Consider the following 23,641-nt stretch of genomic DNA (forward strand, 5'->3'; position numbering starts at 1 on the left):
ATTTGTAACCCCAATATATTCTTTGAATTCCCAGTCAGACAATGGCACTATATACCAGTAGCAAGAAATGAGGGTATTTGTAACCCCAATATATTCTTTGAATTCCCAGTCAGACAATGGCACTATATACCAGTAGCAAAAATTGTGGGTGCACGTAACCCCAATATATTCTTTGAATTACCAGTCAGAAACTGGCACTATATGGCAGTAGCAAGAAATGAGGGTATTTGTAACCCCAATATATTCTTTGAATTCCCAGTCAGACAATGGCACTATATACCAGTAGCAAGAAATGAGGGTATTTATAACCCCAATATATTCTTTGAATTCCCAGTCAGACAATGGCACTATATACCAGTAGCAAGAAATGAGGGTATTTATAACCCCAATATATTCTTTGAATTCCCAGTCAGACAATGGCACTATATACCAGTAGCAAGAAATGAGGGTATTTGTAACCCCAATATATTCTTTGAATTCCCAGTCAGACAATGGCACTATATACCAGTAGCAAGAAATGAGGGTATTTGTAACCCCAATATATTCTTTGAATTCCCAGTCAGACAATGGCACTATATACCAGTAGCAAGAAATGAGGGTATTTGTAACCCCAATATATTCTTTGAATTCCCAGTGAGACAATGGCACTATATACCAGTAGCAAAAATTGTGGGTGCACGTAACCCCAATATATTCTTTGAATTACCAGTCAGAAACTGGCACTATATGGCAGTAGCAAGAAATGAGGGTATTTGTAACCCCAATATATTCTTTGAATTCCCAGTCAGACAATGGCACTATATACCAGTAGCAAGAAATGAGGGTATTTGTAATCCCAATATATTCTTTGAATTCCCAGTCAGACAATGGCACTATATACCAGTAGCAAGAAATGAGGGTATTTGTAACCCCAATATATTCTTTGAATTCCCAGTCAGACAATGGCACTATATACCAGTAGCAAGAAATGAGGGTATTTGTAACCCCAATATATTCTTTGAATTCCCAGTCAGACAATGGCACTATATACCAGTAGCAAAAATTGTGGGTGCACGTAACCCCAATATATTCTTTGAATTACCAGTCAGAAACTGGCACTATATGGCAGTAGCAAGAAATGAGGGTAATTGTAACCCCAATATATTCTTTGAATTCCCAGTCAGACAATGGCACTATATACCAGTAGCAAGAAATGAGGGTATTTATAACCCCAATATATTCTTTGAATTCCCAGTCAGACAATGGCACTATATACCAGTAGCAAGAAATGAGGGTATTTATAACCCCAATATATTCTTTGAATTACCAGTCAGAAACTGGCACTATATGGCAGTAGCAAGAAATGAGGGTATTTGTAACCCCAATATATTCTTTGAATTCCCAGTCAGACAATGGCACTATATACCAGTAGCAAGAAATGAGGGTATTTATAACCCCAATATATTCTTTGAATTCCCAGTGAGACAATGGCACTATATACCAGTAGCAAAAATTGTGGGTGCACGTAACCCCAATATATTCTTTGAATTCCCAGTCAGACAATGGCACTATATGGCAGTAGCAAAAATAGTGGGTGTATATAGCCCCAATTCTATTGCTAGGGGACTTGCAGTGTATTTCTGGGGTGAAGGTGGGGGGGGGCACACCGTTGGAACGGGTATCGGGGGTATATATCGGGTATACGGGAATACACTGTCAGTGTATTCCATTCAGGATCCTGGGAAAGCTGGGTTGCGGCGATTGAGCCCGTCAGTGCCACGTTACACTGACAAGCTTCTCCCTGGAATTGAAGTTATATGTAAGCCCAATATATTCTTTGAATTCCCAGTGAGACAATGGCACTATATGGCAGTAGCAAAAATAGTGGGTGTATATAGCCCCAATTCTATTGCTAGGGGACTTGCAGGGTATTTCTGGGGTGAAGGTGGGGGGGCACACCGTTGGAACGGGTATCGGGGGTATATATCTGGTATACGGGAATACACTGACAGTGTATTCCATTCAGGATCCTGGGAAAGCTGGGTTGCGGCGATTGAGCCCGTCAGTGCCATGTTACACTGACAAGCTTCTCCCTGGAATTTAGCTCTTATAAGAGCTGTTGGTTGTCTTCTCCTTCCTATCCTAGCCTGTCCCTGCCTACCCAGAATCTAAGCCCTAGCTAACTGGACGGAAACCTCCGTCCCCGGTGAATTGCAAGCTCAGAATGACGCGAACCTGGGCGGCGCTGTTCTTTTAAATTAGAGGTCACATGTTTTCGGCAGCCAATGGGTTTTGCCTACTTTTTTCAACGTCACCGGTGTCGTAGTTCCTGTCCCACCTACCCTGCGCTGTTATTGGAGCAAAAAAGGCGCCAGGGAAGGTGGGAGGGGAATCGAGTAATGGCGCACTTTACCACGCGGTGTTCGATTCGATTCGAACATGCCGAACAGCCTAATATCCGATCGAACATGAGTTCGATAGAACACTGTTCGCTCATCTCTAATACTGATAGGGAATGTAAATTGTGAGCCCTATATGGGACAGTGACTGACAATATCTGTAAAGCGCTGCGGAATATGATGGTGCTATATAAGTAAGCATAATAAATAAGTAAGCATAATAAATAAATAATAATAGCTCACGGCTCAGTTTATTTAGAAGATATCATCCAGTTGCTATGTAACTGTATGATATCCAGATGTACTTTTTATTTATAGTATTTTGGGGAATCTCCATTGCTTTGATCGCTTTTTATCAAGGCGAAACAGTGAAAAGTGTTTTAGCTCTTTTGATTTTTTTCTGCTATGGCCTTCACCATATGGGAAAAATATTTTTATAAGTTTATAGATCAGACGTTTTTGGACACAGGGATACCTAATGTATATGTGTTTTACTTTATTTTCGTTATTTTCATATGTTATCTAGGAAAAGGGAGCTGATTTTGCATTTTTAATTGTTTTATTTTATAGATTTATATTATTTTTTTACTGTTATTTTTAGATCAATACAGTGGGATCTGATCTCTAATACAATGCACTGTAACGATAATAAGATAAGATAATCCTTTAAAGAGGACCTTTCACCACTTTTGTATGTTCTGTTGTAGCCAGAGACGTCCTTCTGCCTCGCGGCGCCAATCGCGCTGTGCTGTGGAGCGGGGAGGAACGCCCCCTCCCTCTGCTCGCACAGCTCGTCTATAGACGAGCATTATCAGGAGCGGGAGGGGGGAGTTCCTCCCCGCTCCACAGTACAGCGCGATTGGCGCCGCGAGGCAGAAGGACCTCTCTGGCTAATGGTCAGAAACGCCCTTCTGACCATAGAGCACTACGGTACCGGCACCGTAAGCTCTTTACACCGGGCACAGATCGGGAAAGCCGACAGTGCGCTGAAATCAGTGCACTGTCGGCTTTCTGGCAGTATATAACACTGCATGTGCCCAAAAGTGGTGAAAGGTCCTCTTTAATAGTGCCACCTTAATGCATTGCAGTGCACTGTATAATTGAAAGGGTTCTATTACAGGCTGCCTGGTGCTTGTAAAGAGATTAATAGGCTCTCAGCTGTCATGACAATAGATTGCTACCCCCAGATCATATTCATGAGAGCCAGCAATCCACCCCAAAATAGTGGAGCCCATGCACCACTGTAAAATTAAGCCTTGGTCATGGTTGCAGGCATTGATCATGGGCATTGTGGCAGGGTCTCTGTTGTATAATACAGCGGAGACCCAGCGACTATGGCGTCCACCATATTTAAATACCCAAATAGTACCGCAGATGTTGGGAAAGGTATTCTGGTTTAGAAAACCCAGTTTTTATTTACTTTGAGTCAATACAGAGGAGTCTATTATCTTGCAGCCACAGAGGAGAGAATGATTAAAATGATCATCTTCCAACACATCCAAGAGTCACACAGACTATGGCCACTATGGGGGATAATACTGTGTGTAGGGGCCACTGAAGGACATAATAGTGTGTGCAGGGGCCACTATGGGCATAATAGAGCGCGCAGGAATGCGTAGGAGGGGGTCGGTCGAGGTCTTCGGCGTCGGTGTCGGTTGGGGGGGGAGCATGTCAAAAGTTTGCCACAGGGCCCCGCCATTCCTAGTTACGCCACTGGATAGATTGTAACCTCTATTAACTCATAGGCTAATTTTTATCCTGGTAAATGACATGGCTTCATGACTGTTATGAATTTATGTTCACATACTATATCAAACTGCTCTTGGCAGCAGGCTTATAAAGCCAGGTCTGTATTTCTCTATATGTAAACACTCAGCTAACCCTCAGTCCAATGTGTACATGTACTTTCATATTATCTGATCTTCTCCAGGCAGTGTGCTGATACACTGAAAGGGAAAATATCTTTAATTCAAATTGTCAGTTTGCTAATTTTAAACATGCCGGGAAAAAGAAAATCGAATTTAAATCACAAAATTCTAAAACAACGAGAGCTATAAAGGTAGCCAGAAGCCAACAGACTTATCTTCAAGCGGAACTCAGGGGGATCATCTATGCCAACAACACGCTCATTATATGGCGTCCCAGCGAGCTGCTGAGATGCCGGAACAATCACAGGAATGGCGTGAGGAACAAGTTCAGCAGCAGGACAGCTTGAGAGCTGCCAAAATGCCGGAACAGGCAAACCATCGATGGCAGCAATTTGCTGAATATAGGCAGATCATCGCCGCCAACAACACGCAGATGAAATCACAGGCAGAGGCTCGTATGATCATAAATCTGAAAGGGTTAGTGACTCTGCCTACAACACAATCCCTTACAGGAAAAAGGAAAGTACAGGAAAAAGTCGCAAAATAATACAATTTGTGCAAAAATGTAAATTTGTTACTTTTTCATGCATGGTATGCCAGAAAATTGGATTATAAGACAAAATAAATCTTGCCCATTCTATTAGCAGGAATCCTCTTGAATTCCTTCTTAAACAGGACATGACATTAAGCACATGTTCCTTCTTCAGAGAAGAGACAACAACATCTTCCCTCCCCCAACATGAACTCTAATAAAATATGAGTAATCCCAAATAATGACATGGACTGTAACTTATTGGATGGTATGCTACAGGTGTCCACAATTGTAGACAGCAGTGAAAAACACATCTCATATTACATGGTTAGGTTCCCAGGTTGGAAGCTGATATCCTATGGTGAAACTACAGGTAACATTGTTGTGCTAACCAAAAGCAGAAGTGTCTTTAATGGCTTCAAGATGGAAGAAGACATGAACAAAGTACACTGTAATTTTATATACAACAAATTTTCCATAAAATGCTGCAATGAATCTGCCAGGGGGAGAGGGGAAGAGGTTATATTCTTTGGTGATGTCTAATCTCATCACTCATATCAATGAAGGATCTTCAGGATGGGATCCACTATTGAGATGATAAACTATTACGTGAAATTCTAGGTGGCCTGTTGCAGTTAAAGGGGTTTTCGGTTTTTGAATATTTCAAATTATTACAAGGGTTACCATTAACGTGACTGAAAAATGTCCCCTGCTAAGACCCCTGCTGATCAGATGCAATATATCAGAAAATTATCAAGTTCATTCTCAGTTTCTTTTCTAGGAGATAAGTGAATAATGCCTGTGGGTGACCTGCATGGTAAGTATAGAGAGAACAAACAGTGTGCAAACATGAGAGGCCAGGAAGACTTGTGAGCTGTTTCATTGTGCTATCTGAAAATCTACTGCTGGAGTCACAGTAGACTGATCACTATGAGAGGTCGTACTGCTGATGCTGATGCTGCCGTGGGCATTTGCCCTATTGAGTACAAGGGACTGAGAGCTTCTGCCCTGTGTATCACAGACATGGCTGGCATTGCGACACAGGAGTGGGATACAGTTGGTTCTCCCTGGTTCTGCTGACCCGGTGGTTAAAAAAACACTGATTAACAAAGCCAAGAAAAACACATTCCTTAACCCAGTCCTGAACCTTTATAAAGCAGAATGCCACTCACCTATGTAGTTGCGAGTTTAGACATATGTCCATTGAAGTCTATGCGACAGCAGCACTGCAGTACCTAAACCCACCACTACACATTGTACAGCAAGCGAACAAAGTGGCTCCCAGCATGTAAACATTGCCAGTGGCTGCAATGTTCCAGAACAGCTGATCTGCTGGTGTCTTGCCTACTGGAACCCTGCAGAAATAATACTGATGGACTATCTTACGATTGTCAATATAAGAAAAGTGGATAAATGCTTCAATATAAAAGGAGGATAATTTATATAAGGGAACATTAATGTGGGGGACAGGGGACACTCTAGGAGGAAAGAGGCACTATGGAAGGGGGCTTCATAAATTTTGCATGCTGCTCCCCACATATCCATTACCCCAAACACACAGAACCGGTTGTTAAAAAGTTGAATCACACCTCTGCACCAGACTGTAAGGAGGGCATTTCCAAGCTCATCACTCCGTATCAGTGTAATTAAAAACCAGAATTTAATTGTGGCGCTTGCACTACTAGGTGCAATGATACATGATCAGATTCTTTGCACCACTATTTGGTTTCTTGATTCCAGCTCCATTTATCAAGCTGTGTTACTTTTTACATATTATTCTAAGGCAAGAAGAGGGCAGAGGAAAAGGCTGCTGGAAAAGACACACTAAGGACCTGTTCACACGAAGTAAACATGCATGTATTTTGGCAAAATGCACGTGTAAAAAAATACACGTGTAAAAATAAGGCTCCCATTGACTTCACTGACACGTGTCTTCCTCTTCCCCTCCCCTCCACATAGAGTTCTATGTATAAGCTGGATACAGACTATCTAAACAAGCAAAATGAGTGAAGATAGGGAGAAGAACAGTTTAAAGCAGGGGTCTCAAACTCAATTTATGCGGGGGCCGCTGGAGGTAGAGTCTGAGTGAGGCTGGGCCGCATCAGATTTTATGATGTCTCTGCCCATTCTTATTCATTTTTCATGTGCCCCCACACAGTATAATCCTCCTACAGTCACCCGTACATTATATGTCCCCACATTATAATGTTCCCTTCCAACTCTCCCACAGTATTAAGTCCCTCTCCTAGTGCCCAAGTTTAAAAATGGGGGATACTAGAGCGGACATGAAACTGGGGCAGCTGGAGGGGGACATAAAACAGTGGGGGTAGTTGGAGGGGGGCAATAAATTAAAGGCAGCTGAAGTGGGACATTAAACTGGGGGCAACTAGAGGGGGACATTAAACTCGGGAGGCTAGAAGCAGACATTAAACCGTAGGGGTAGCTGGACGGTGACAATAAACTGGGGACAACTAGAGGCAGACAGGTCCCCCTCCAGCTACTCCCACGGTTTACTGCCCCCTCCAGTTGTCCCCAGTTTCAGTGCCCCCTTCATCTACCCCCAGTTTCATCTCCCCCACCATTTCTCCCCCAGTTTGATATCCCCCTTCATTTGCCCCATTTTATGTCCCCCCTCCATCTGTCCCCAGTTTCATGTCGTCCCTACATCTGCCCCAGTTTCATGTGCCCCCTCCATCTGCCCTCAGTTTCATGTTCCCCTCCATCTGCCCCCATTTTCATGCCCCTTTCATCTCTGCCCCCAGTTTCATGTTCCCCTTCCATCTGTGGCCCCAGTTTCATGTTCCCCCCTCCATCTCTGCCCCTAGGTTACTGACACACACACTCCACTCTGCATCTCACATTCCTCTCAGTACTACATCTCTTCATCTTCTGGCCGGCACACTAAGACACGCCTCCCTAGTCACGTGACGTCTGACGTCACACACAGGTCCTTGAGTTTTAAACTTCAGTAGTACTAGCTTTCCACCAATCACCCATCACTTTCTATTGCTGTTATAAGAGCGGGAGAGTGATCAGAGGAAAGATTAAGTAAAACACTTAAGGTACATAGCGGGACATGCAGGGAGCTGCGCAGGGGCCGCAAACTATCGTCCCGAGGGCTGCAGTTGGCCGGCAAGTTTGAGACCCCTGGTTTAAAGGGATCCTATCACTCACACACAATTTTTTCTAGGTACCACATCAGAATAGCCTTAAGAAAGGCTATTATTCTCCTACCTTTCATTGTCTTCTCCGGGCCATCATTCCGTAGGAATCCCGGTTCTTGTTGGCATGCAAATGAGTTCTCTCGCAGCACTGGGGGTGTCCCCAATGCTGCGAGAGAACTCTCTCCAGCGCTGCCTCCATCTTTGTCAGCAGCGTCCTCTTCATCCTCTTCTTCTGGCGGTAGCTTGTAACTTCTAGGCCTCAGGCCTTGGGCAGAGCAGACTGCGCATGCCCACAGGCCACGAGAAAATGGCCGCTTGCACAGTATTGTAAGCTAATTTGCATACCGAGAAAAGCTGGGATTGAAGGCAAACGGCAGCATGGAGAAGACGACGAAAGGTAGGAGAAGAATAGCCTTTTCTTAAGGCTATTCCGACGTGGTAGCTAGAAAAAAATTGTGTCTGAGTGATAGGATCCCTTTAATAAGTGATGAAAATAGATTTAATTTGTAAGATATATTACAAATTTTTTGTAGTATTGACTTGTAAAAAAATTTTTTTAAAAATTGGTTTTATGATTGGAAATCTGCTTTAACCTCTTCCAGACTGCCCATAGACTATTTACATATGGGTGGTACCTCTCTTGTACATCGTGCAGTGGCTGAAAAGGAGAGCCAGATGTGACTTATCGTCCCTGCCATCCCTGATCACTGTGTACACAGTGCTCAATGAGTGCTGTATACGCAGCTATGAGCGCCACCATGATGCAGCTCCCCTTTGATCCACCAGGATCAGACACTGTTAGATTTGCTGGGTCCTACAGGACCCAGATCAGCTCTATAATAACGTGTAGGAGGCTTTATTCCTCCTGCAACTGGGGCTAAATGTACCAGCCACAGTTACGAGGAAAATCAGCCCCCCCCCCCCCAAAAAAAAAATAAAAAATGATTTGATATCCCCAAAGGTCTATTAACTAAATATAAATATATATATAAATAATTTTAAAATTACATTAAATAATATGCCAACAAAACACCCTTATTACAGGTTCTATCCCTACCCTCGATGACAACAAATTCCCGTAACGAAGAGGAAAAACTGTTTTAGGCTAAGGCGTGAATGCACTGCAGTTCATTCCGCAGCACTTTTAAGAGAAAGTTCACAGAGTTTTCCTCTTCGGACTCTCTCTTTAAGTAGATATAATTGACATGCTGTGATTTGCAAAGCAGCAACATTGGCATGGGATTCGCATGAATCCCATCCCCTTTGCTTGCACTGTAAAACGCTGCGATTTTTCCCGCAGCGTCTCCAATGCGGCAAATTGCGGTGTTTACATCCCGTCGGGTCCCGGCCTTAGGCTAAAGCCCCACGTTGTGGAAATGCAGCTTTTTTTGGTGCAGATTTTGCTGCGGTTTTTTGAGCCAAAGCCAAGAGTGGATTGAGCAGAAGGTAGAATTATAAGAGCTTTCTATATATTCACCAATTCTTTTGCAGCCTTTCTTGGCTTTGGCTCAAAAAAATGCAATAAAATCTGCAAGAAAAAAAGCTGCATTTCCACAACATGGTGTCTTAGGCTAGTGCCCCACGCTGCGGAAATGCAGCTTCTTTTGTTGCAGATTTTGTGGGGGGTTTTGAACCAAAGTTAAGAATGGCTTCAAAGAGAATGGGAAATACATAAGTAGTAGTTACACTTCTCCATTCTGCTCAATCCACACCTGGCTTTGGCTCAAAAAAGCACAACAAAATCTGCAACAAAAAAAAGCTGTGTTTCCACAACGTAGGGTCTCAGCCTCAAAAAGTTTTTTAGTAGCACTTTGTGCTACTAAATAAAAAAATGGAAAGTGAAAACAGACACGTTTTCCCTCATCTTTTGTTTATATTTTCCTGGATATATAAAAAATTTAAATATATGCAAAAATAAAAACAACATAAAAATAAAGTCCTACCTGTCACCGAAAAAAAGACACAGAAATTAGTTGAATAACGCAAATGATAAAAATGTTGTAGCCCTCAAAATCGCACATACAAAAAAAACGAAAATGTGTCTGTTCCGGCACCAGATATTGGGGCGGTACAAAAGTGGTTAAATATGGACCTACTGCTAATATTTTCTTTAATCAGGGGCAATGTAGAGGAAATTTTAAATTAGGCACAATATGTTTTTTATTCAGGGTTATTCAGGGGAGACAATATGGAAATATGAAACAGAAGTGAGTAGCCAAAGACATGTGAGTAAATGTACTGTGACCCAATTGTGAAATTATGACCACTGGCAATACAGTCAGGAAATATCAAACCTACCATAATACCATACCTCCCAACTTTTGAAGAACTGAAAGAGGGATAAATGTGTCCCCTTAATCTCTGCCCCCAGATTCATGCCCCCAATCTCTGCCCCCAGATTCATATCCCCCGTCTCTGCCCCCAGATTCATGTCCCCATCTCTTCCCCCAGATTCATGTCCCCCCATCTCTGCCCCCAGATTCATGTCCCCCCATCTCTGCCCCCAGAATCATGTCCCCCCATCTCTGCCCCCAGTGTCATGCCGTCCTTTCCTTCATCTGTCCCCAGTTTAATATTCAACCTCAATGCCTACACACAAAAACCATTTAAACTCACCTTTTCCTCGCTCCCCCGCCGCTCTCTCCACAGTCTCGCTTACGCTAGGTTCACACCTGCGTTCGGGTCTCCGTTCTGTGGTTTCCGTCTTCTGCATGCAAGCAGACGGAAACCACAGACCAGGTCTGGCCATGAGCGGCGTTGAGCGTTTTATGCTCTCCGCCGCGAAACCGGATTTTTTAAACTGGACACAGAGTACTGCATGTCCGACTCTGTGTCTGGATTAAAAAAAAAAAACTGTTTCGTGGAGGAGAGCATAAGACGCTCACTGCCGCTCACGGCCGGACAGCTTTCAAACCCATTCAAATGAATGGGTGAGAAAGAGTCCTGCAGCTTTCCGTCTCCTGCCTCTGTTTTGTGCAAGAAACGGAAACCTGCAGAACGGAGACCGGGCGCAGATGTGAACGAGCCCTAACACAGTTGTAGGCGCGATGTGACGTTATCACATCGCGTCTACACAGCCACTAGCCCGAGTGCAGCGACAAAGCAAGGAGCTGAGCTGTGACAGCTCCTTGCTTTAGTCGCGTATGTATTCAACTGGACGCAGATCTGAATTGAAGTCGGGACATACCTCCCGCCGACTGGGACCGCGGGACACGTCACCGAAATCGTGAATGTCCCGCGGAAATTGGGACGGTTGAGAGGTATGTAATACCTAAACACAGTCAACAAGCAGACTACCTTCTACTGCTGACTCACATTTATCAAGGCCTAGTGCAATGAATTCTGGGTGTTACATAGCGCAGTGATACAAAGAACACCAAGTAGACAATTCCTGTGTTATGCTCAAGCCCTACAATAGGAAAGTACATTGGAACGTTCTGATGTGATATCAACAGAGCCTTAAAATAGTTCTAACCAAAACCAAAGGGTCGTCTTTTATATAAAACAGAAAATCTCCATAATTTTTGAGCCACCGTAAAAGCCTTTAGGAATTAATTAGAATGTCACAGTAGGAGTCCAGGATGCAAGCATAAAAAACTATAACACAAAACAACTGTTTGCACTAAGCAAACAATCTGGTTCCTTCTTCATAAATGCTCAAATAAGCTATTAACACATATTAGCATTTTACATTGCAAGGAAAGTTCAAGACATTCACTCTTAAAATTAAAGGTACTGGTTCACTCATGTACACTGCTGAAGTGCACAAACCCACCCTGATAATAAGAGGATGCTATACTATGTAATGTGTTGTGTAATACTCAAAGCTCATTTAGCTTTGAGGTTGATTTGAGGCTTATGAATTGCATGCATAGATCATAAATTGGTGTAATTTGTAAACCATTTTACACTAGGTTCATACTAGCATTTGCGTGAATCTGCCTTAGATTATGCTTAAATTGTTGGAGAGAAGTCCAGCTTGCAGGATTTTTTTCTCTGCTGATTTTATACTGAAACCGAGCAGAAACCTGGTGGACCCAATTATAGTCTATGGGGTAACCGCTTTTTTAGACGGACAGGGTTTCCATCCTTCATGTCCCCATACAGACCTGAAGGATGGAAACCGACCACAAGTGTGCACCTAGCCTTAGTCATTTTGCAGTGTCAAGTACACAGTCACGTTGTGGACAAGAATGATGCTGTTTCTGGTAGAAATAACTTATAGAGATGAGCGAACACTGTTCGGATCAGTCGATCCAAACAGCACGCACCCATAGAAATGAATGGAAGCACCTGTGACGCTGACTTTGCCGGCAGCTGGCCGGCGTCACAGGTGCTTCCATTCATTTCTATGGGTGCGTGCTGTTCGGATCGGCTGATCCGAACAGTGTTCGCTCATCTCTAATAACTTATCATTGAGGGTTCCCAATAGGGAGACACATTGTGATATGCTTATAGTTGAGGGACCTTTTTAAAGTGAACAGGGGTTGTTCACTTTCAGACCAATATTAATAAAAAGTTGTACAATTTTCCAATATACTTTCTTATCAATTCCTCATGGTTTCTAGATCTCTGCTTGCTTGCATTCAATCTGCTTACTTCTCATGTAATCACAATGAATGCAAGCAAGCATGTGATAATACAGGTGCACAGCTCATTACCAGGCAGATGTCTGATGACTGTGCTGTTCACCTGTGTGTCCATCACATGACTCTGGACTGTACATCACATGATCCAGGACTGTACGTCACCTGACCCTGGACTGTACATCACACGACTCTGGACTGTACATCACATGATCCAGGACTGTACATCACATGATCCAGGACTGTACATCACCTGACCCTGGACTGTACATCACAAGACCCTGGACTGTACGTCATATGACCATGGACTGTACATCACCTGACCCTGAACTGTACATCACCTGACCCTGGACTGTACATCACATGACCCTGGACTGTACATCACATGACCATGGATCTTTATCCACTGGGAGTAAGCAGAATAAATGAAAGCAAGCAGAGATCTAGGAAGCTGTGAGGGATTGGTACAGAACGTATATTGGAAAATTGTACAACTTTTTATTATACAAACAATAACATTTGTCTCTCAGTTTTGGTCTGAAAGCAACCAACTCTTTGAAGCACGACAAATTATTGAATTTGTTTTAAAATATTCCAGAAAGATTAGTAAGAATAAAACATGAATGGTACCCAGTTCAAGCCATGTCCGGTAGGGAAAGTCTTTACCATTTTTGTAGAACTGACTTCATGTAATATTAGAGGAAACATTGTCTGCGAGATCCATTGTGGTAAATCATAAAACAAGTCGCACATCTGTTGTTACATTTTCCATGTGTAAAATTCCATTCTCACAGAATGACAGATCATAAGAAAACAGCAGGGAGTCTGTCTTTGTGCTATGGGAAGATATCTTCAAGGGAGAAATTATCTTCAGGGTGAATTAAACAATGCCCAAAGGAAGTACTTTCAGATGGGTAAGAACATTTAAAGCAAACCATTCCACCTACTAAAATATACTAATAAACTCTTTCATATTCTCTATCCTCCTGCTATAAATTTGGCGGTTTCCACAACAAACAAAATCTGAAATTTTCTGAGGAATTTGTTATCACTTTAAATCGTCATCTAGTCATATGAGTGATGGACAGGCCTTGTTAGTGACTGTGCATATATAATCAGCATCTCCTGCTCTATACCACATTGCCAGCAGATTGGATTGCACTTTCATGGTGATAGGTTTGTGCTAAACTAATAAAGTAAAGGCAAGTTTGCACAAAGGAATCTGGAGAAGAATTTGTAGCAGTCTTTACTCTAAAATTACTCTCCAAATACAAGCTCTGTACTGGTCAGCTTTCCGCCACGGATTAGCCTCAGATACAATGGAGATAATCAATGTGAGCCTCGCTGCAGTTTCTGCAGCTAAATGAGCAGCAAGAACCACGGCATGGTCAACAGGACACTTCATTTTTTAGTGTAGAAAAAAAGCGTCCATCAATCTTATTTAATTCCAACTTCTTGGATTCTTCAATGTGTTGGAATTATTTTTCTAGTTCCCACCGTTCCGGAGCAATCAGTGCTGTTAGTTTTGGTATCTGATATGTTATTCAAGCTATGTACTGTCAGGTGGGTGGTGTCAGGCAGGACCTCTGACAATGGCTGCCTCTGATTGGAGCTATGAATCACACCCCCTTTCCTGCTCCTATCTGAAACTGCCCACCTGACACTACAAAGCGTAAGTGGCATATCAAACACCAAAACTAACTCAAAAGTCAGAGGATGACATACACTCTATAAGTAGAAGTGTCTATTACACTCTCTATAATTCACAGTAAATACTAACTAATCCTTACATCCTTTACTAATAGAAGTAGTTGTTGCACATGCTACCAGTGCCATTGATCAGATATCTGAGGCACACCGATTCTTGACCCAGTGCACCGGTTTCTTCTTTATCATCCGCCAAAACTACAATGGAGTAGAAAGCACTGCCAGTAGAAAGCACTGCAAAAAAGGAGGATTCTAACTCTGTGGGGAGTACTAAAAGTGGCATTATCAATGTGTGGGCCTAAAGGATACACTATTACTGTGTTGGGGCTCCTAAAGGAGACAGTACTGCTGTGTAGGAACACAAAGTTAGATATCACTGTTTATGGGGGAATAAACCAAACAATTCTTAGGGGTACAAAGGGAACATTGATACTCAGTGGGAGCTTAGAGGGGCACTGTTACTGTGTTAGGGGCATTAAGTGCAGTACTTTTGTGTGTTGGGCTTAAGCAGGTCATGAAAAGTGACAATTACTGTGTAGAGTTCAAAGGAGGCCGTTATTACTATCTGGGGTGCTATGAATGTAAGATTGAACGGGGGTTGCTGGGAGAAAGGGCAACAAGTTTAGCAGAGGTTGTGGCTGCAAGAGGTCTTGAGTGGATGGAGAACAGCAGAAAAGTATGACTCAAGTCAGAGAAGATATGTGAGTCACTGGGTTTAACTGTACCGTAATAGCATATATGTTGTATGGTATCTACCACTATTTGGTCACTGTAGGGTGGTAATATTGGTCTTTGCATAGGGTTTAATTTTCACTAACAGTATGGTGGTAACAGTAAAAGCATGTGGTGATGTGGCTGTATTATTTGACCCATAGTGGTATTTGGTTCCTGAGTTCAAATCTGACTAGAGCTCATTGTATGGAGATTGCATTAGAGAACAGTAAATGTATTATATGTTAGTTTCTGGTTATGATTTTTTTTAAAAAATGTCAACCTCAATTTGACTCTTAGACATTTAACAAGTGTCAGGGTCTGGGGTTGCTAGGTGGGGTGGCATAGACACACAAGTCCAGTTTCTTTAGTCCAAAACAAAAGTAGAGTTTTATTTTCACTCAAAAAAGGTAGTGCAGCAACAAAAGAAAACAATACAAAAATAAATACCTGCCCGGCTAGGCCCTAACTAAACACAGAATAGGTTACCTCACCTATAATAGCAGAAATAAAAAAAAGCCAGTAGAATCATTCAGGACACAGCTCCAAAAAACGACCTCTCTGTTTGGCACTCCAGCCAAACTCTGCCAAAGTCTGCTGCTGGAGCTGACTTCTTAAGCCTCCTTGATGAGCAGACTCTCTGCAGCTGAGTTGCTACCGGATCATCCCCAAAGTGTGGACTGGAGGGGGGTGGAATGACAGGTCCCACTACCAACCTACCTGTCATTCCGAAAAATCCAGCCCAATACTGAGCATTTACCAAAATGCTCAGCAGACGAAAGTTGTCTGCTGAGAACAAACATTCCTGGAGTTTTCTCATCTCACCCACCTGAGTAGTCTGGGTGAGATGTACACCCTCTCCATTACCTTACCAGCCATCGGCTTACACAAGTCATAAGAAAGGTAGGCAGGGAGATATAAGAGACCCCCAAATAAGTAGGTTGACACTACCTGAATCTAGAGTTGAAGGGCAACTGATTTTCTTTTGCTGTTGGTCTTGGATAAGAGTTCCTTGAGTCCTGTATTGGGATAATTTGCTATGGGAACGTCCACGGGTTCCATCTTTGCTCCTGCATCTGATAAACAACAAAGACAAATCACATACTTTTGGTGGTCCTCCATAGCCCGAGGTGATCTGTAAAAGTCACTGTTTAGCCAAAGCATTATTTTTCACCAAATAGAAAAATCTAAGAAGAAATGACTTCACATTATCTTCACCTGCAGATCATTATCTGTACCAGACATGACACAGGAGACAGGAAACCAAAATATGACAAAAAATATTCAAGTAATGTTTCCATTGCAATAATATACAAACATGAGCCATAACCCTAGGCAAAGTAGCAGTGTCGCCCATAGTTGTGATCATAGTTGACATCAACAGACAAATAGAGACAGCAGGAAATAATAGAGATGTGGCAAACCTTTTTACATGCCTAGACTTCATGACTGTTCCCTTCTTACTAGATCTCTTGACCAAAGGATGGGAATTGCCACTGTCAGTTTCTTCTTCCAAATAAGGCTGTAAAAAAGAATAGCTGTATGTAAGAAATGGTGAAAGAAGAATTTTTCCGAGAAGCTTACAATAACAGAATACAATAGACAGGTCAACCTTGTGAACTATCTTTTACCATTGGATGATATCCAGCTAAGCGGACCAGTGCCACAAAATCTATGGATCTATGGAGTGCCCTCAAGTACACACAAAGTTGTTCCTTTGCAGTATATGAGAAATAAAAGACTCAGTAATACAAAGATCTTTAAGTAAAAAAACAAAACGGCATGGTTCTATGATTGGTGGGTTTTACCATTGATGACAGAAGTGTTAAAAAGAAAATGAGAACATAATAACCTTAGATGCAACCCGAGAAATTATGACAATTCTGTTGAGAATGAGAATGTGATAAAATAGAAATTCTGATTTAGAAAATCCATTTCAAGTTGGTTACTGACTTCTAAGTTAATAGGTGAGGTCCCACATACAAGATGTCTATCAATAGTTAGAGTGGAGAGCAGCTATAAAGTACGTCTAGAAAACACAACACAGCCTTGCATTACACTGTATGATAGGAATGAGGACTGTGTAATGCGTCATATTCCATGTAGTGGTGCTCTAGGGAAAAGAAACACTTGCTTTTAGGTTCTCAAGCAATATACAGCTAAACGGGGGGGGGGATCGCAGTGTGATCACTTTATGGTTGGGGCAAAATTCCCACAAAATAATACAGTCTGAAGCAAATATCCTCTTGCGTGGTGGATGACAGTAGGTCACTTCTAACATTGTTAAATCCAGAGCAAGACATCGTTAAGTTTATAATGACTGCCCTTGTATGTGAGGCTGGATGACCCAGAACTTGAGTTTCTTAAAGACACACACATATAGATAGATAGTAAGATAGATAGATAGATAGATAGATAGATAGATAGATAGATAGATAGATAGATAGATAGATGATACATGTATAGATAGATAGATAGATAGATAGATAGATAGATAGATACAAAAAAGTGCAGCAGCACTCTGACACAGCACAATGACATATAAAGAACAGAGATGGAAGCTACAGAACAGAACAGGTCTACAAGAGGAGTGTGGCTACCTCCAATTGGACTTACACTTCCATTGAATTGCACAGGTCTATTTATGGTAGTTGGAATAGGTGGTGTCTTTCAGTTTCCCATTTGCCCATGGCTATTTTAAGTAGAGTATGCTCTGGATCCTACTTGCCCTGTGTTCACACTGTAGACCTGTTCTTGGTCCAAGAGAGGTATGTTTATTGCCCTGTGCTCACACTGTAGACTCATTTAGGGTCCAAGAGAGGTATTAGTGTAGGGTTCTACCTGAATGAGGTTGCTTTGTCGGGGCAGGTGGTTTTCCTACTGTTTGATCAAAAATGTATAACAAAGAACCTCAAATTTATATATTTAGTCTATATAGACCATATTAGTTTTTATATGTGCCAATAATATCAATGATGCGGTTTTCATCTTTGTTCTTTATATGTCGTTGTGTTGTTGCACTTTTTTGTATTTGTGAGTTTTATCACAGTAGCTTGTACCTGTTCACATTGGGATGTGCTGTCTGATTTTTTTTTGTTTAGATAGATTTACTTAAAAACAATTGTACCCTTATACATATATTTTCTTATGATCAGATGCAATATTTGAATTACCAGTTTATTTGGGGATTGTTCTATAAGTTGGGATTTGTTCTCTTATCTGCCTAGTTTTTATAATATGTTAAACATAAAGTGGTAGTATATAATAATGTTAATTATGCATATACGTATATTCTTTGGCATGTCATCACTACTGGCACTAGATCTAATACAAGTTAGGCTACATGTACACAAATGTGTGCGTCATGGGGTCAGTGGGAATACGGAATGGACCCTATGACTCCAAGCTCATGGCTCCCTACATGGACTTTTGGAAAATAATGGATCAGTGTGCAAGCTGTTAAAAACACAGCAAGGACACTGATAAAGTACATGTTTCTGAAGCATGAAGCATTAGTCAAGTTTCTTTAATACTGTTACTCACTAGTTATTCCAAAACTCTCTTTATTCAAGCTGTGTAGTCATAAAATATACACCAGTAGGGTCACATAGCCTAGCACGTCCATCAGCAGCAATACACTGGTTTTGCATGTGCAATTTTTTTTCAATGGAGGCTGCTGATAGACATGCTGAGTCACATGACTCTCTAACAGTGGCTATTACAGGACGGGTGGTAAGGTGGTATGGGGAGACTGCTGTAACAGAGGTGCTTATCAAACCAGGTTATTGGAGGAGAACTTTTAGCGACACTGTAACTGTAGAATGCCTATAATCACACTTTTTGCTTGCTGGCTACTATTAACCCAAAGAAACAACCCCTTTATGAGGCTGTCTTGTTTATAAAATCCTTTTCGTATAGAATATTAGAACATACTGAGTTAATTTAGAATTCCTCTGTTCAGAATCCTCATGTGTAGGACACAAAGAAGAGAAGTTACCAAGGGCATTTCTAGTTCTAGAGGACCTGCCCTGTACTGCATTGTGTGATTTAAAGGGGTTGTCCCATCACAAGGATCCTATCTACACTGCTAATTTATGTGGATTTAAGACTTGCATTGCTTTATCAAAACTGCTTTGTTTGGCTGCTATCTTAATTTATTCACTTCATTGTTTACACTCCGTTTCTATGGCGCTTGGGATTATCTGCTCATTTGTCAAGTGATGTAGCTGCCTGGGAGGGGCTGGGAGCAGCTCTGAGCTGTTTGTGTCTGATAAGTAGCGGAGCTTCTCAGAGAGCTCCGGGATTTCTGAGATCTTATCAGTCGGTTTAATTGAATTTGGCTGATAAGGGCTGAGATAGGGAGTCCGTTACCTCTGTATGTAATGTAAACTGACTCAAATCCAGCTCTGCTACATCAGCTTCACACTGTGGTATTTAATTTACAACCAATCCCATGCAAGTGAAACCCCGCCCACCTATGTGCCGAGAAAAGCAGGAAGTGATGAGAGCACAACAGCCTGCAGGTTAGTGAACAGGCGTCATGGGAATTCCCCTTTAAATGTGCACAATAGAATGCAGAGAAATGTAATACCGTCAGGTTGCCTTACAGATTTTAGCTGATCTCTGAATATTCTTGCATTGGGATGATTTTTGATCAGCTTATTATGAAGAGACCCTTCCAACTAGTAGGGATAAACTGTAATGGAAATGTTACTTAATAGCAAATCCTTGCAATATGCAATAAATATCTAATGGATATGCAGTAGTTTAAGGGGAAAAGCATGAACAAATAGTTGGAATATATGATGGAAAATTATAAAATCCTCGGTTAAAAGCTTGAAGACTCAGTCACAAGAACAATACTCATTCTCATGTTATTAAGAGAACAACAGTGAACTAAAGTACGATTTCTACATTACAAGATGGGAAGGTTTCAATTACTTTGATTCCCCTGATTAAAGTACCTTTTGTTTTGGTGACATCAATAGTGATGACATCATAGGTTGTCCATTAGTGGTTGTCCTTTGGTTCATGTCCTTCTCAATTCTTCTTTCGTTAGGTTCAGATCCCCTTTCTTTAATGGGTTTACTTGTCAAAGAAGCATAAACTGAATATGACTTTTCTTTTTGTTCAGCTGGAAGAGGTAAGCATCTGTCCAACCAACACCATGTAGACTTGGGTTCTGTATTCATTGTTGAAAAGCTGACCGATGTGACCTTGACATTACAGATACCTGAAGGTGAATAGGAGGATGTTGTAGAGAACAATGAACTTTCCTGGTTTAGAAGTCCACCTGTGCTAAGTGGTTTCACACTAGTTTGTCCAGGCCAAATTCTCTCTTGAAATAGTGAATCCTGAGGAAGTTTGTTACCTTTACTGGTTGACATGGTGTTACTGCATACTAATGCCATTGAAGACTTCAAATCCATTTCTTTTAATATAAGGTCTTTCACCACTCTATGGTCCTCAGATACATGGTATTCCTTTTCAGGTGTGTCAAACCTGACTTTTTCATACTGACTTACCTGAGTGTCTACGCTTTTGATCTGTGTTAGATGTTCGGAAATCTTAGTGGAGGAAGACATAGGAACACTTTCTTCATTTAGGCTTATTTTACCAAACGGGGCAATTACAGAGTCATGTTTTTGTGGAAATTTTGGCTGGTTTTCAATTAAGGTTGCATGGCATAGTTTGGTTGGAACATGAAGAGATTTTAAGTTGGTATCTTCCATTGCATTGAACAAACCAGAATCTCTTGAGGAACTACCACAAACTGATGGATGGTTTGAAGGTAAGACAGATTTCTCTACAGAAGTTCCGGTCAAATGAAATTTTATTAAGTATCTTGGAGAAAATATATTTTCATTCATGGTAGATGGATGAGTACTTGGAGTATAAAATTGACTATTTTTTGACTGTTCTGGCATCTGTCCTGAAACTTCTCCACTGGAAAGAACATTCTTATTAAGAATTGTGGAAAATGAATGACAAGATAAGATAGTGCTAGCTCCATGATCATCTAGCATTCTTGTACTTTTTCTACTATCTGTTATGTAATCCACATTCTTATTCTGATGTTCAACAGAATCATCTGGAACTTCCAAGGAAACGCTATACAATAGCTCCCCTTTCAACTTTGCCACCTTAAGTTTTTTCCTGTCTGATGGAGATTTTTCATGACTTTGGAAATTTTCACTATGACAAATTTCAGTAGAGTCATGTACATGTGAAATACTTAGTCCTTTTTGCAGATTTTCATTTACTACAATACTTGAATTTTCAGAGGCTCTAGTAGAAGGAGTTGGAACATTTCCTTGAACATTTTGTGAACCATTCATAGCAACGTTGCACACCTTTAGGTCACTTTGGAAATTCTGAGATTCTGGCCAATTTTCTTGCGCACCACTCTCAGTGTTACTCAGTAGAGCGATCGGGTGATTTTCAATAGGTAAAGGGACATCTATTTCTGGAGTCATTACAAAACCACAAGTAAACTGTAAGTTTGAAGCTGGAAGTGTAGCCATGGGTATAGAGGTGGATGTTTCAGATGGCTTTTCTAGATCACAAGCTGACTGTAAGCAAGTTTCATTGCTAACTGTGCATTTTGACTCAGGAGTGTCTTGTTTTGATTTCTTTACCTGTTCATTTTTCTTAATTTTCTGATATAACTTCTTGAATGTTTCATCCCCATAGATTTGCCATTTTTCATGAGAGAACATGTTTGATTTTCTTTGTCCAGCTTTTTTGTTTGACGTTTTGGATTTTGAAGGAAGTTGATCTCCTGTGATCTTTTTTTTTTCCTTAATTTCTTCAGTGGTGGAGTCAGAACCATTGCTTATTTGCATCTCATCTACAGCAGCTTGTCTAACAAGCCCCCGGGGGTGGCTGCTGGAAAAATCTACCGTACAGGCCGTGGCAGTGTTGGAAAGTAATAAATTACCATAGCTGGCATTTAAAGGTTGTTTACCTACGCCGTGTGATTTGATGTTATGTACAGTCATTCTGTCTTTTAATCTACCACTTTCCACAAATGGCAAGGAGTTGCTACGAGTCAGTATAATGCTCTCTATAGTTGTAGAGATCTGAGTTGGCACAGAGTGAAAAAATAGAGGTTTATTCTTCTCTGATGGCGTAAAAGTAGATTTTGCAGAGCAAATGGACACCTTATTTCTGTTGGCATCTAGGGACTTGATGTCAAAGTGGAATGAGTCTTTGAATGTATATGGCATTGGCAGGTCAATGCTGCCCTGCTTTGATAGAGCAGTTTTTCGAGGCCGAACATTGTCCAAATGTGTGTTATCCACAACTGCTTTATTCTGAGAAATCAGCATGGAGATATGTTCCTCCAAGTTTTTCTTGTGGGAGGATGATGTCTTATCTTCACTGTCCCCAGAACTAATACTAAGAATGTTCTCGGATTCAATACTGCACTCACTAAGACTATGAAGAGGGCTTCCAGCAAACATTTGAAGATCTGCACTGTCTGAATGGGATAAATACCCAGAATCTGTACTTTCACATTTTTTTAGTTTCCTTTCTGAAGGAGAAGAGTCCCATTGCTTATCTACACAGGCTTCATGTTGCCTCTGTAGTTGGCCATGTCTATTTGAGGATGTCGATTTTGGATCTATCACTGCTTTTTGTAGGTTTGGTCTACCTGGTGAAACAATGGTCTGAGATGGATAATCAGAATCTCCATGTGCCTTTTCATGGATCTTCACAGAAGAGAATACGGATACTTCTTCCTTGTTTCCTGGTAAATCATCACTTTCCTGGAATTGAATGAGGTTTTTGTTCTGGATAAGGACATTTTTATCTATGCTGCTGTCCACTGCTGTGTTTTGCCCAACTTGTACATGGAGTTTATCTTCATGGCAACTACTACAATCAGAATCAAAGCTTTGCTTTGCATTGTTGACATGAGTTTGTGTCCTTCTATGTTTGTAAAGGTTGCTTTGTGTTTTAAATGAAATGCCACATATGTTGCAGGGAAAAGGTCGCTCTCCGGTATGTGAGCGAATGTGCTTCTCTAGGACGCTTGGCTTCAAACAATCCCGACCACAATGGGCACATATGTGCTTTCCAATACTCTTTGATTTTCCTGAGCTTGTACCAGAATGACTGGCGGGGAGGTTTGTAATTGGCAAGGTGTTTACTATGTTTAATGTGAGTGCCTGTGCTGGAGATTTTTGCAGGATAGTTTGAGACTGAGGGGTAAATATGACAGATAAATTGCCATTTTCAATGGCAAAGCTTGAACCACCTGATGCCAGTTGAAAGGGTGCCTGTTGACCTTCCTGTTGGGCGATTTGAACCACAGGCAGATTGATACCATTTAGAACCACAGCTTGCGGAGATTTTCTTCTGTTTCCCATGCATGATTGGTGGTTATGAATGCTTGGTAGAGCATTAGATGTGCATGCCAAGTTGGAGGTTAAAATTGACACATTTGAGTCATCCATTTCTAAAGGCTCCTAGGACACATCTGCAGGCAAAATAAAATAAAAAAAATTATAACTTTCAGCATCATAGCATCAGGAATGTTATTACACAATTGACCACGAAGATACAATACCATATTTCACCATAACAGTCTATATCAATTAAAAATTTGTATTTATTATAGAATGAAATGGGTGCTCTTCACCCCACCAGAATGTTGAAGAAGCTTTAGGCCCCATTCACATGTGGGCAA

At 41.4% G+C, this 23,641-nt stretch overlaps 1 protein-coding gene across 1 annotated transcript in view; it reads right to left on the bottom strand.

Annotated features, from left to right (window-relative positions):
- The window catches only part of ZNF831 (zinc finger protein 831), a 62,658-nt gene extending 39,250 nt beyond the window's left edge, over positions 1–23,408 (bottom strand). The window contains exons 1-3 of the mRNA XM_075277054.1: positions 19,911–23,408; positions 16,371–16,468; positions 15,898–16,016 (exon numbers count right to left, since the gene is read on the bottom strand). Coding sequence (XP_075133155.1) covers positions 15,898–16,016; positions 16,371–16,468; positions 19,911–23,408 — 3,715 coding nt within the window. The remainder of the gene's footprint in view (positions 1–15,897; positions 16,017–16,370; positions 16,469–19,910) is intronic.
- Positions 23,409–23,641: the final 233 nt, after the last annotated feature.

This window comes from Leptodactylus fuscus, chromosome 6 (genome assembly GCF_031893055.1).
Source record: "Leptodactylus fuscus isolate aLepFus1 chromosome 6, aLepFus1.hap2, whole genome shotgun sequence".
NCBI lineage: Eukaryota > Metazoa > Chordata > Amphibia > Anura > Leptodactylidae > Leptodactylus > Leptodactylus fuscus.